We start from the raw sequence: 14,978 nt of genomic DNA, 5'->3' as shown, positions 1-14,978 counted from the left end.
GAGGGATTGACTGTAGGATGGGTGAGGGTGGGGAATGAGGGATGTAGGGATGGCTGAGGGATTGACTGTAGGATGGTGAGGGGGGGGACTGAGGGATGTAGGGGTCGCTGAGGGGTTGACTGTAGGATGGTGAGGGTGGGGAATGAGGGATGTAGGGATGGCTGAGGGATTGACTGTAGGATAGTGAGGGTGAGGAATAAGGGATGTAGGGATGGCTGAGGGATTGACTGTAGGATGGTGAGGGTGGGGAATGAGGGATGTAGGGATGGCTGAGGGATTGACTGTAGGATAGTGAGGAATGAGGGATGTAGGGATGGCTGAGGGATTGACTGTAGGATGGTGAGGGTGGGGAATGAGGGAAGTAGGGATGGCTGAGGGATTGACTGTAGGATGGTGAGGGTGGGGAATGAGGGATGTAGGGATGGCTGAGGGATTGACTGTAGGATGGTGAGGGTGGGGGAATGAGGGATGTAGGGATGGCTGAGGGATTGACTGTAGGATGGTGAGGGTGGGGAATGAGGGATGTAGGGATGGCTGAGGGATTGACTGTAGGATGGTGAGGGTGGGGAATGAGGGATGTAGGGATGGCTGAGGGATTGACTGTAGGATGGTGAGGGTGAGGGAATGAGGGATGTAGGGATGGCTGAGGGATTGACTGTAGGATGGTGAGGGTGGGGAATGAGGGATGTAGGGATGGCTGAGGGATTGACTGTAGGATGGTGAGGGTGAGGAATGAGGGATGTAGGGATGGCTGAGGGATTGACTGTAGGATGGTGAGGGTGAGGAATGAGGGATGTAGGGATGGCTGAGGGATTGACTGTAGGATGGTGAGGGTGAGGAATGAGGGATGTAGGGATGGCTGAGGGATTGACTGTAGGATGGTGAGGGTGAGGGAATGAGGGATGTAGGGGTCGCTGAGGGATTGACTGTAGGATGGTGAGGGTGAGGAATGAGGGATGTAGGGATGGCTGAGGGATTGACTGTAGGATGGTGAGGGTGGGAATGAGGGATGTAGGGATGGCTGAGGGATTGACTGTAGGATGGTGAGGGTGGGGACTGAGGGATGTAGGGATGGCTGAGGGATTGACTGTAGGATGGTGAGGGTGGGGAATGAGGGATGTAGGGATGGCTGAGGGATTGACTGTAGGATGGTGAGGGTGAGGAATGAGGGATGTAGGGATGGCTGAGGGATTGACTGTAGGATGGTGAGGGTGGGGAATGAGGGATGTAGGGATGGCTGAGGGATTGACTGTAGGATGGTGAGGGTGAGGAATGAGGGATGTAGGGATGGCTGAGGGATTGACTGTAGGATGGTGAGGGTGAGGGAATGAGGGATGTAGGGATGGCTGAGGGATTGACTGTAGGATGGTGAGGGTGGGAATGAGGGATGTAGGGATGCTGAGGGATTGACTGTAGGATGGTGAGGGTGGGAAGAGGGGTAGGGGTCACTGAGGGATTGACTGTAGGATGTGTGACTGAGGATGTAGGGATGGCTGAGGGATTGACTGTAGGATGGTGAGGGTGCGGAATGAGGGATGTAGGGATGGCTGAGGGATTGACTGTAGGATGATGAGGGTGGGGACAATGAGGGATGTAGGGCATGGCTGAGGGATTGACTGTAGGATGGTGAGGGTGAGGGAATGAGGGATGTAGGGATGGCTTGAGGGATTGACTGTAGGATGGTGAGGGTGAGGGAATGAGGGATGTAGGGATGGCTGAGGGATTGACTGTAGGATGGTGAGGGTGAGGAATGAGGGATGTAGGGATGGCTGAGGGATTGACTGTAGGATGGTGAGGTGTGAGGAATGAGGGATGTAGGGATGGCTGAGGGGATTGACTGTAGGATGGTGAGGGTGAGGAATGAGGGATGTAGGGATGGCTGAGGTATTGACTGTAGGATGGTGAGGGTGAGGAATGAGGGATGTAGGGATGGCTGAGGGATTGACTGTAGGATGGTGAGGGTGAGGAATGAGGGATGTAGGGATGGCTGAGGGATTGACTGTAGGATGGTGAGGGTGAGGAATGAGGGATGTAGGGATGGCTGAGGGATTGACTGTAGGATGGTGAGGGTGAGGAATGAGGGATGTAGGGATGGCTGAGGGATTGACTGTAGGATGGTGAGGGTGAGGAATGAGGGATGTAGGGATGGCTGAGGGATTGACTGTAGGATGGTGAGGGTGGGGAATGAGGGATGTAGGGATGGCTGAGGGATTGACTGTAGGATGGTGAGGGTGGGGAATGAGGGATGTAGGGATGGCTGAGGGATTGACTGTAGGATGGTGAGGGTGGGGAATGAGGGATGTAGGGGTGGCTGAGGGATTGACTGTAGGATGGTGAGGGTGGGGAATGAGGGATGTAGGGATGGCTGAGGGATTGACTGTAGGATGGTGAGGGTGGGGAATGAGGGATGTAGGGATGGCTGAGGGATTGACTGTAGGATAATGAGGGTGAGGAATGAGGGATGTAGGGGTCGCTGAGGGATTGACTGTAGGATGGTGAGGGTGAGGAATGAGGGATGTAGGGATGGCTGAGGGATTGACTGTAGGATGGTGAGGGTGGGGAACGAGGGATGTAGGGGTGGCTGAGGGATTGACTGTAGGATAATGAGGGTGAGGAATGAGGGATGTAGGGATGGCTGAGGGATTGACTGTAGGATGGTGAGGGTGAGGAGTGAGGGATGTAGGGATGGCTGAGGGATTGACTGTAGGATGGTGAGGGTGAGGAATGAGGGATGTAGGGATGGCTGAGGGATTGACTGTAGGATGGTGAGGGTGGGGAATGAGGGATGTAGGGATGGCTGAGGGATTGACTGTAGAATAATGAGGGTGGGGAATGAGGGATGTAGGGATGGCTGAGGGATTGACTGTAGGATGGTGAGGGTGGGGAATGAGGGATGTAGGGATGGCTGAGGGATTGACTGTAGGATAATGAGGGTGAGGAATGAGGCATGTAGGGATGGCTGAGGGATTGACTGTAGGATGGTGAGGGTGAGGAATGAGGGATGTAGGGGTGGCTGAGGGATTGACTGTAGGATGGTGAGGGTGAGGAATGAGGGATGTAGGGATGGCTGAGGGATTGACTGTAGGATGGTGAGGGTGAGGAATGAGGGATGTAGGGATGGCTGAGGGATTGACTGTAGGATGGTGAGGGTGAGGAATGAGGGATGTAGGGATGGCTGAGGGATTGACTGTAGGATGGTGAGGGTGAGGAATGAGGGATGTAGGGATGGCTGAGGGATTGACTGTAGGATAATGAGGGTGGGGACTGAGGGATGTAGGGATGGCTGAGGGATTGACTGTAGGATGGTGAGGGTGAGGAATGAGGGATGTAGGGATGGCTGAGTGATTGACTGTAGGATGGTGAGGGTGAGGAATGAGGGATGTAGGGATGGCTGAGGGATTGACTGTAGGATGGTGAGGGTGAGGACTGAGGGATGTAGGGATGGCTGAGGGATTGACTGTAGGATGGTGAGGGTGGGGAATGAGGGATGTAGGGATGGCTGAGGGATTGACTGTAGGATGGTGAGGGTGGGGAATGAGGGATGTAGGGATGGCTGAGGGATTGACTGTAGGATGGTGAGGGTGGGGAATGAGGGATGTAGGGATGGCTGAGGGATTGACTGTAGGATGGTGAGGGTGAGGAATGAGGGATGTAGGGATGGCTGAGGGATTGACTGTAGGATGGTGAGGGTGAGGAATGAGGGATGTAGGGATGGCTGAGGGATTGACTGTAGGATGGTGAGGGTGAGGAATGAGGGATGTAGGGGTGGCTGAGGGATTGACTGTAGGATGGTGAGGGTGAGGAATGAGGGATGTAGGGGTCGCTGAGGGATTGACTGTAGGACGGTGAGGGTGAGGAATGAGGGATGTAGGGATGGCTGAGGGATTGACTGTAGGATGGTGAGGGTGGGGAATGAGGGATGTAGGGATGGCTGAGGGATTGACTGTAGGATGGTGAGGGTGGGGAATGAGAGATGTAGGGATGGCTGAGGGATTGACTGTAGGATGGTGAGGGTGAGGAATGAGGGATGTAGGGATGGCTGAGGGATTGACTGTAGGATGGTGAGGGTGGGGAATGAGAGATGTAGGGATGGCTGAGGGATTGACTGTAGGATGGTGAGGGTGGGGAATGAGAGATGTAGGGATGGCTGAGGGATTGACTGTAGGATGGTGAGGGTGGGGAATGAGGGATGTAGGGATGGCTGAGGGATTGACTGTAGAATAATGAGGGTGGGGACTGAGGGATGTAGGGATGGCTGAGGGATTGACTGTAGGATGGTGAGGGTGGGGAATGAGGGATGTAGGGATGGCTGAGGGATTGACTGTAGGATGGTGAGGGTGGGGACTGAGGGATGTAGGGGTCGCTGAGGGATTGAGGGACCGATGACGAGGGTGGGGATTGAGGGTGTTGTAAAAACTGGTTGATTGAATGTAGGATGATGAGTGTAGGGAGGGGGTTGGGATTGGTGGGAATCGAGATCGCGACAATGAGGGTTGACCTGATGATGAATGAAGGGTGAGGATGAGGATAATCTAGTAAAGCTGTGCTTGAAATACATTTGATGAGGACGAGGATATATTTGACGAGGACGAGAATACATTAAAAACGCTTCACGTGTAGCGGTCAATATGGATCGAGATCGGTAACGGTGACCTGGTTAAGGTTTTTTTGTGTCCTTTTAATGGATTCCATCAACGGTGGTTATTTAGTGTCGAAGTTTGTAAATTAGAACAGATTCGCGAGGCTGTTACGGACCTCAATCAACTACATACTGGGCCACATGCACGACGAAGGCGTTGATTGCAATGACATTTTAGAAAGTACACTCGACCTTCACCTATCGACATTTTGATTTGTTGAATAATCTTCCCAGTAGTAGAATAATGCCACGGGAAATTACCCGAAACATGGCACGATCGCTTTCTGGGAAATTAGTAACGCCATCAACACATGGGTATTAGCAGATAATTCACAGTATACAGTTAATGTTATCTGTTGAGGTGGATATAAGAATTTGTTTACCAGTACAATGTTATTATGTACTCTTCCATAACGTTAATGTTTTACAAAAAATCTCCTTGTTAGTATCATAATTTTCTTAGAGACAGAGTATTTTCATTGAAAACGTCGTATCGTGCACACACTAAAATATAGCTCACGTGACCAGTTAGGAAGCGCCTTCTAAGACAAATAAAATACGGGATGGCCCGACCGGAAGTAAAGATTCTCAATGATTCGTTTTAAACATTATTCCCCAAAACAAACCATATGTACATTTGATTGCTATGAATGTTAAACTTTATTTTGAATTTGAAGTCATTTACAAAGCGTAAAGTTAGGTATAAACTGTTTTTTATCATTTCACTCCTTTCTGTTTTCAGACGAAAGCCGCCGTTTCCACACGTCACATTCGAATCAGCCGGAAATGACGTCAGAACCAATGGAACAAGATGACGAAGAGAGGGAACTGGTGCCCTCGCGATCTCAGACACCGACAATGAGTCAGACGGATTATTATTCTAGCCTTACACAGTTAAAGCCCCCTCTAGACGCAGGATCTCAAAATAAACCCTACAAACAGACAATTTTACAAAGGTATCTCTCAGATACGTACCGAAACAGGAACGCGGGGCAGCGATTGGATCAACGCATGCACCACCGACTTGATACTATGGAAATGACCGCATTCAACAAGACAAGGTCGCGAAAGCCATCAGGATCGATCGGGTCACGTGACTATGAAGAAATGTCTACGTCATCAGGGGTTTCCATGAACGAAAGTCATCAACTACCAGTGTTTGATGGTAAGTTACACTCTGATGTGTCTAGAGTTATGTCCCCTTGTTTTGTGTTGAATTGCTTTCATATAGAAAGGTCTTCTTAGGGAGGGGGAAACATGTCCGACGAAAGGGGAAATAGGAAGGAAAAACAGAAGTGTTAACAGATATCAGGTTAATTTACATATTTGATTGCCAAGGACCCGTATGTAGGCAGTATAGTGTATATAGATCAACCGTAACCTTTAACGACCGCGACAACAGAAACTATTTCAGAAATACACTTCCTCTAGAAGCGTTAGCGGAGTTTGATATGTTTATTTGTAGATACGAACATGTAATTCTTGAACTGTGATTAGGGGGTTATAGTATTGACGGCCGATTTCTTTATAAAATTGATTTCAATAAATATAATGGTGTTTCTTCCTTCTATGCAACACGATCATTATGAAAAACTCTCTATAAATACCTGATTAAATTTTGAAAATCACGACCATGGTTCATGTCTCCGTCTGTTCATGGCTTATGTCATCGATTTGTAATATAACATAAAACATTCAGGTTTACCTGTTACACCGACTCCTTGATTGTACCATACACAAATTTATGTTCTATGTCATCTGAGAATCGTAGATCAATAATTTATTTCGACTGACATGATCAATAGTGTGACCTCGTCAGCAGAGGTCGCTCTCACTACAGGTTATATAAGGAAACTTTATCTTCAAGTTTCGTTATGAATATTCATGAGTTTTATACATTTTAATTTTTAATACTCCTTTAACATGATATACCATATGATATTACAGTGTGTTGGCGCCCAAACTTGTTATCCGATTTTTTTCCTGAAAATGAAGTTTGTTCATTCCTGCTATATACAGATGTGCATTTAATTAATACATATAGCTTTAAGTTATAGAGGTGTACATTTAAATATGATATATAACTTTATAGAGGTGTACATTTAAATATGATATATAACTTTATAGAGGTGTACATTTAAATATGATATATTACTTTATAGAGGTGTACATTTAAATATGATATATAACTTTATAGAGGTGTACATTTAAACATTACATATAACTTTATAGGGGTGTACATTTAAATATGACATACAACTATGTAGACACTTTTTTTCTCTAAGAATAGATTTCCAGAAACTTCTTCTTCTTCTTCTTCTTCTTCTTCTGTCAGATTTTATTTTATGCTAATTAGCTGCCTGGTCTGTGTAACTGTCAGATATATACGTATCTCCAATCCTCCCATAAGAAAAGCTGTACAATAAGAGAAGCATGGCCTATGTTATCGGAATAACAATCAGATTTTATCGGCTAGATATCGCCACTAGGGCGAGACTTTATTTCCCGGATGACGTCACGACATTGAATCGCCAGTACTTGACTAAGGCGTCGCACTGTAGTGTGACGATAACACGGTGATCAAATCACGCGACCAAACAACACCGACTTATACCGGAAAAGGGATTTCTTATCAAAGGGACCTTTATTCCTGAGCGGGTACAAATATGTTATGGGAATATAGTTGTTCGTTCAAAAGTGATCCGAGTCCCCTGTGTGTAACTGCACTTATAGTACTAGGTAGGGGTAATAACCGCAATACCTATTTAATAGTTGAGTCTCCATTTGTCTACTAGTTTCAACCCCATGGCAGGATCTTTATCAGGATTGCAATTATAGTATCTATGAACACCATAATACGGGGGGAAATTGTTGTTGTTGTCATTGTCGTCGTTGTTGTTGTCGTCACTGTCGTCGTCGTTGTTGTGGCGTCGTCGTCGTCGTTGTCGTCGTCGCTGTTGTCGTTGTTGTCGTCGTCGTTGTTGTCATTGGTGTTGTCGTCGTCGTTGTTGTCATTGGTGTTGTCGTCGTCGTTGTTGTCATTGTTGTTGTCGTCGTCGTTGTTGTCATTGTTGTTGTTGTCGTCGTCGTCGTTGTCGTTGTTATTGTCGTTGTTGTCGTCGTCGTTGTTGTCGTTGTTATTGTCGTTGTTGTCGTCGTCGTTGTTGTCGTCGTCAATGTTGTTGTCGTCGTTGTCGTCTTCGTGGTCGTCGTCATCGCTGTTGTCGTCGTCGTTGTTGTCGTTTAGATAGACGGATGTCATGGGTTAGAGTAAGAACGTCATGATTTATTGGTCGTCTACCTATGAGATCATCTTCTGACTAAACCAAATAAAATCCTTTTTACATGTACTTTACGTCAGAAATCGAACGATCTTTAAACATATGCTAATGATATAGGATGTCGTTCGATGTTCTATGTTTTCTGGAGGTTTAATCATCGTACGTCACCTGAGGAGTAGCTGGCTAGGTCTATTGAATCCCACTACTCCTCTTTATACGTCATCGTCACCATTACAGTGAGGACACTATGTACATAATCAAACTATTTATCCCTAAGTTAAACGTAATTAACTCATTATAAATAAAGTAATATTCTGTTATATATCGCCGTGCACAGCGACAGAACTTATTATAAATAAACAGACATTTTGTGATATCCCAGCCGTAAACAGCGACATTTTTTCCTGACGTTGACCTCAGATTTCAATTTTACTGAATCATGATCTGACCAATCAAATGACCACAGTTTGTGTTACTGAATCATGATCTGACCAATCAAATGACCACAGTTTGTGTTACTGGATCATGATCTGACCAATCAAATGACCACAGTTTGTGTTACTGAATCATGATCTGACCAATCAAATGACCACAGTTTGTGTTACTGAATCATGATCTGACCAATCAAATGACCACAGTTTGTGTTACTGGATCATGATCTGACCAATCAAATGACCACAGTTTGTGTTACTGAATCATGATCTGACCAATCAAATGACCACAGTTTGTGTTACTGAATCATGATCTAACCAATCAAATGACCACAGTTTGTGTTACTGAATCATGATCTGTCCAATCAAATGACCACAGATTTCAATTTTACTGAATCATGATCTGACCAATCAAATGACCACAGTTTGTGTTACTGAATCATGATCTGACCAATCAAATGACCACAGTTTGTGTTACTGAATCATGATCTGTCCAATCAAATGACCACAGATTTCAATTTTACTGAATCATGATCTGACCAATCAAATGACCACAGTTTGTGTTACTGAATCATGATCTGACCAATCAAATGACCACAGTTTGTGTTACTGGATCATGATCTGACCAATCAAATGACCACAGTTTGTGTTACTGAATCATGATCTGACCAATCAAATGACCACAGTTTGTGTTACTGAATCATGATCTAACCAATCAAATGACCACAGTTTGTGTTACTGAATCATGATCTGTCCAATCAAATGACCACAGATTTCAATTTTACTGAATCATGATCTGACCAATCAAATGACCACAGTTTGTGTTACTGAATCATGATCTGACCAATCAAATGACCACAGTTTGTGTTACTGGATCATGATCTGACCAATCAAATGACCACCGTTTGTGTTACTGAATCATGATCTGACCAATCAAATGACCACAGTTTGTGTTACTGGATTCCATTTCCTTCTTCAGACCTTATTATCACCTTATGATCCGGTCATGCCTAAAATGTATTTATTTATTTATTTATTTATTTGTGTTTACAGATAGTATCGATGACCTTGAGGCAGCGGCTCGTCGCAGAAGAATTTCTGGAGACATCAGGTAATTATCACAGAGTCACAGTCACAGTTAGGAATTTCGACTAGAAATGAAATATCTTAGCTTGAGTTACTTCCCTTGATATCGACAGAATGTTTCTTATTAACTTAAAATGTAGTTGTTTTTCTGTTCATCAGAAAAATAAATAAATAAATAAATAAGAACGGAATCAAATTCGATTTTCGATAAAGGAATTAAAATATAAAAAAAAAATAATGATACATATGTCTAAATTAACAACAATATTTAAACAAAGGACATGCATTAAAATGGATTCTTGTCCGCATTAACCGAAGTTTTAATTGATATCTAAATGACTGATATTATATACTGGTATATAAATGATTGACACTGTATTGAGAACTTATTTTGTATATAATAGTTTGCCCAAATGCAGTTTTGCTTATAAAATTATGAGTGAAAAGAATCGTTCAAGTCAAATCGTGAACAGTCAATGTTCAGCCAGCTAAGTTTATAACTGTAAGAATAATAACGTCTTTAGATTGAATCACACAGCTATAAATAGCTCTTTTATACAGATGTGCAGTTACACTCGAAAATTAAACTCAAGGTTATAAACTGTAAACGGCTTTTATATAATCCTGTGTGGATTCAGCTGAAATTCCAGTTCTGTGATATCTCAAAGATTCACAGTTCTGTGATATCTCAAAGATTCACTGTTCTTTGTATTAAAACAGACATCGCTGAATAAAGATAAAAAGATTGACTTCTTAGTGTCCTTCATTTGACATTCCGTTAATCGTATCAGCGTGTTACACTAACACCCCACATACAACGACCTTCAAATGCCTTTCAGATCTTTTAAACTGGCTATGAAATGAGCATTGTATATTTCCCCTAAAACGTTAAAAAAAATCTTTAAAGCGTATGTTTCAAATGATAAATGATAAATTTAAATTTTAAATTCTAAATCTGTCTTCTCCCACCTGCCGTAGGCCTCCAGATAACAGTATACGTATGATAAGTATTCACAGACATACCGTACGTTGGTAACGCACTGTATTTAAACAAAGAATATACGTATAAAAGGAAACGGAGTTGTTTTATAAGTATATTTTATTGTTTTCTCTGTGAGAAGCACAATTTACAAATGTGTCCGTCATTACGCAAACTTTCATCATGGCAAGTTTGAATGATACATTGAAGATTTTCACTATATTTATATAAAATTTTAATTAAATTTAAATAAATATTTTTACAACATTCAACCATTGAAATTACGCAATGAAATGTACATTTGTATGAATGAGGAGCTGTCAATAATGTTTTTCTTCGATAAAGTACAAATTAGTTGTCGAGATAGTCAGTCAGATAAACCAAGAATGTCACCCTCTGTATGGTTTTCCAACATAACTACCAGGTGGTCTGACGAAGGTCTTGGCCAATATCACTGGATTGTTGATTCGACTATCCTGTAGAACTTCATAATTAAATCATTAGTTTGTCAATACCTTCCCTAGTTAGTTCAGGAATACCTGATATGTGTAAAAGGCGTGTCAAATATTCTTTTGCTTTTTCTTGGAAAAAAGACGACGCTTTCCACATTTTATTCATAAAGTTAGTCACCAGCTACATCAATGACACCTCTGCCTCATATTGACACTAGCTACCTTAGGGGTTTAACCGGGAAATTGACAACCACAAAAACACATTGTTTCACCAAACTTTATATCAAATATAGATAAGCAGGATATATCCATATATACACTATGTAAGGTTTACAAATCTGAACTACCCGGTACACAGATATCGATTTTTCGCCAATAAAACGAGTTTCAGAAATAATCAGCAGGATTTCATTTAGACTTTACAACTTGTCACTTGTATTTAGAAAACGACATGTTTTAAAAAAGAAAGTGCTCGTCAAATTAAATTAGTTACAAGTTAATGGCCGGAGGTGATATCGCCTGGCGTTGTTTTCCCAGGAATAAAATGGATCGTAGATCTCCTCTGATTAGTGTCTCGTAACAAACAAACGAAGACTGACACCTTTTATAGAAACTTTCGACAAATATTTTTCTTCATTTACTATGACGTTCAAGGTCAAATTCTTCGTTCTACTAAAACGTGGCACGTACATGTATATCCTCGGACATGCGATGTTAGTTTTTTGTTTGGTCGTTTGTTTTAAACTTAACACTTCATTATCTGGTGGACTGGTTTGATTTTCATATGGATATTTGACTCGATAAATCGAATTTTCAGGTCTGAAAGTTATCGATTTGACACTGATTTTTCTTGGCCTTAAGTTTGCTACTTTAAAGTTGAATGTGCTGAATACAAAAAGTACATATTGACATCAGTTTATTATTGAGTACATTACTGAGTACGTCGGAGACACGCCACGCGTCGGCACAATTAACTCCTGGTACATTACTGAGTACGTCGGAGACACGCCACGCGTCGGCACAATTAACTCCTGGTAAATTATTGAGTACGTCGGAGACACGCCACGCGTCGGCACAGTTAACTCCTGGTAAATTATTGAGTACGTCGGAGACACGCCACGCGTCGGCACAAATAACTCTGGTAAATTACTGAGTACGTCGGAGACACGCCACGCGTCGGCACAATTAACTCCTGGTAAATTATTGAGTACGTCGGAGACACGCCACGCGTCGGCACAGTTAACTCCTGGTAAATTATTGAGTACGTCGGAGACACGCCACGCGTCGGCACAGTTAACTCCTGGTAAATTATTGAGTACGTCGGAGACACGCCACGCGTCGGCACAGTTAACTCCTGGTAAATTATTGAGTACGTCGGAGACACGCCACGCGTCGGCACAATTAACTCCTGGTAAATTATTGAGTACGTCGGAGACATGCCACGCGTCGGCACAATTAACTCCTGGTAAATTGGGAATTTATTAAACGTCGAGGACACAGCATGCTATCACGGGGGACATAGAACGCTAACGTGGGGGACATAGCACGCTGACGTGGGGGACACAGCACGCTGACGTGGGGGACATATCACGCTAACGTGGGGACATAGCATGCTATCGTGCACGTGGGGGACATAGCACGCTGACATGTGGGACATAGCATGCTAACGTGGGGGACATAGCATGCTAACGTGGGAGACACAGCACCCTGACATGTGGGACATTGCACGCTAACGTGGGGGACATAGCACGCTAACGTGGGGGACATGGCACGCTAACGTGGGGGACAAAGCACGCTAACGTGGGGGACATGGCACGCTAACGTGGGGGGGGGGGGGGGGGGGGGGGACAAAGCACGCTAACATTGGGGTCACAACATGTTATCGTGAGGGACACATCACGCTAACGCGGGAGATATATAGCACACTGACGTACGGACGCGGCACGCTTCGGTATAAACTCCTGGACGATCTATAGAACCCAGATGATTTTTTTACCACTCACCTATTGAGGTGAGATAAAAGAAGGTAGTATGTAGGATTTAGGTCAGTGAATTGAGGTGGAACACTAACCCATTACGGAGAATGCTTTGGTCGTTTTGGTCATTAAACGATAACTCAAAGTCTCGATGGAATCTAGTTGACTGAAGATAAGTAGAGAAAATTTACGTAATTGCTTCAAATTGGTGCCAAGTGTCATTTTTTACGCAACAGCGAAAAATAGGTGTCGTTAAAAAGTGACATTTATAATTTCGTAATTTCCATTTACCGATCTAGGTTACGTATGTATACAGTAGTGTACTCCGATACCCTGGCCGTTGACTGGTTGCTGCCGGTGATATCAGATTATGCTCGTTATTATAACATTAAATCTACATTGAAATCAACATCACTATTTATATCATCGTTAGTCACCAACAAAGGTGAAGGTCTCGATAGTGATATCCCAACCGCGGAGGTCATTTTTATAAAAAGAAATCTGGGACGGACATACAGCTATTTCACTATTCGGAATCAGCGTATGTGGAAATAAAACATAAAAAATGAGGTAAAACATACAATAAAAACATTTCAGAAAACGGAATCAGGATATAAAAAAAATATAAAAACTGACATATGTTTAAAATAGATAAGGAAATAAAAGATACAAACAAACAGTCATACACCTGAATAGGCAAATCAGAAAAAATTCGAGCAGTTGAACTCTGACCTTCAAATCCTAAACTTGAATATTTTGTCAATGGAAGTAGCTCAAATAAAGATAAAAAAAATATGATACTGGAAATACTGTATGTCGAAATTTGTACGCGAACTTGAATAACTATTAAATGCAGAGTACTTATTCATATTTGTATGGAAAAGATAGAGATTTGTACTGGTAGTAAGATTATAGTCGTTTTGATTGATGCTATTCATCTTTATTTTCGTATTTTTTCAGTTGAAAGACAGAGTTAGTAACTTTTTTAAATGTTTATTTTCGTATTTTTACAGGGAGAAGACAGGGGATATTCGATTCGATGAATACAGTGCAGCTATGGTGTTGACCTCGCTTAGGTCGCGTACAATGTTCAACTCATTCAATTAACGGACATCGGCTGCAGAGGATATTTTTCATTAATAGATTATAAATATATTATATATATACATTATATATATGTATATCCCTCCCTTTTGTTACATGCATTCATTCCAGATGCATCCATTGTGCCTACGATATTACCGTATAGAGTTGGGGGTCTATTCATAGTTAATTTTCGTACTTTACGTAAGAAAGACATTATTACTGACAACAGAGACCTCTGGCGACCACTTTATTCTTATGTTTTCTTGTTAAAATTCTACGCACAATTGTGATGGGAAAAATTTAAAATGTTAGTCTTGGTCATTGTTGTGTTTGTTATTTACACTACAATATGATACAAATACGGCAAACATTTCGGTGACCAAGATTTTAATGTAGTAAGATGGCGTTGGAAAGAGACCGAACTGCATTATGAGGCTGAGTATGAACGAATGATGGAGGTTAGAGAAATACTGGATGTAAATGTTGTTTTCCATGAGAGTGTGAGTACGTGCGTGATATTGAAGTAATCATTGAAGTTTTGTCTCTCATTAAAATTTGAAAAATAGAAACCTCTGATTTTTTATTTATTTATTTATTTCAAAAACAGATATCGACATTGACAGAAAAACGTCGATATGGTTATAACTCGAAATAGACAAAACGAAAATACAAACAAAATATATGCATTGGTAAGATGAACATTGCAAAGTACACGTGCTAGAGGAATCCAGACTCACATGACAACATCTTTTATGCTTTCAATAACAACATTGCTACACCATTATTTTCTTTTCGGCCTATTATGAATTTTTGATAGCTCGTAAGTGAGGTACTATATCAAGGTTTCACTGTATGTAAACGGCTGAAATTACAAATGTACCTTACATAACCGATATCATATCGCGGTTTATTATAATTAACAAGTGCGATTATATCGCGGTTTACTGTAAGAAACTTGACCCCTGGGCGTATTGAAGGTAAGAAACTTGACCCCTGGGCGTATTGAAGGTAAGGAATTTGATCCTTAGGCGTATTGAGTGTAAGAAAC

General features: G+C 42.5%; 1 protein-coding gene across 1 annotated transcript in view; it reads left to right on the top strand.

Annotated features, from left to right (window-relative positions):
- LOC117317327 (homeobox protein Mohawk-like) overlaps positions 1-14,499 on the top strand; it is a 69,444-nt gene extending 54,945 nt beyond the window's left edge. The window contains exons 3-5 of the mRNA XM_033872124.1: positions 5,382-5,804; positions 9,405-9,462; positions 13,858-14,499. Of these exons, the coding sequence (XP_033728015.1) occupies positions 5,382-5,804; positions 9,405-9,462; positions 13,858-13,951 (575 nt within the window). The 3' untranslated portion in view covers positions 13,952-14,499. The remainder of the gene's footprint in view (positions 1-5,381; positions 5,805-9,404; positions 9,463-13,857) is intronic.
- The last annotated feature ends 479 nt before the right edge of the window (positions 14,500-14,978 follow it).

Source organism: Pecten maximus, chromosome 19, assembly GCF_902652985.1.
Source record: "Pecten maximus chromosome 19, xPecMax1.1, whole genome shotgun sequence".
NCBI lineage: Eukaryota > Metazoa > Mollusca > Bivalvia > Pectinida > Pectinidae > Pecten > Pecten maximus.
This window is presented reverse-complemented; position numbering and strand designations above follow the sequence as displayed.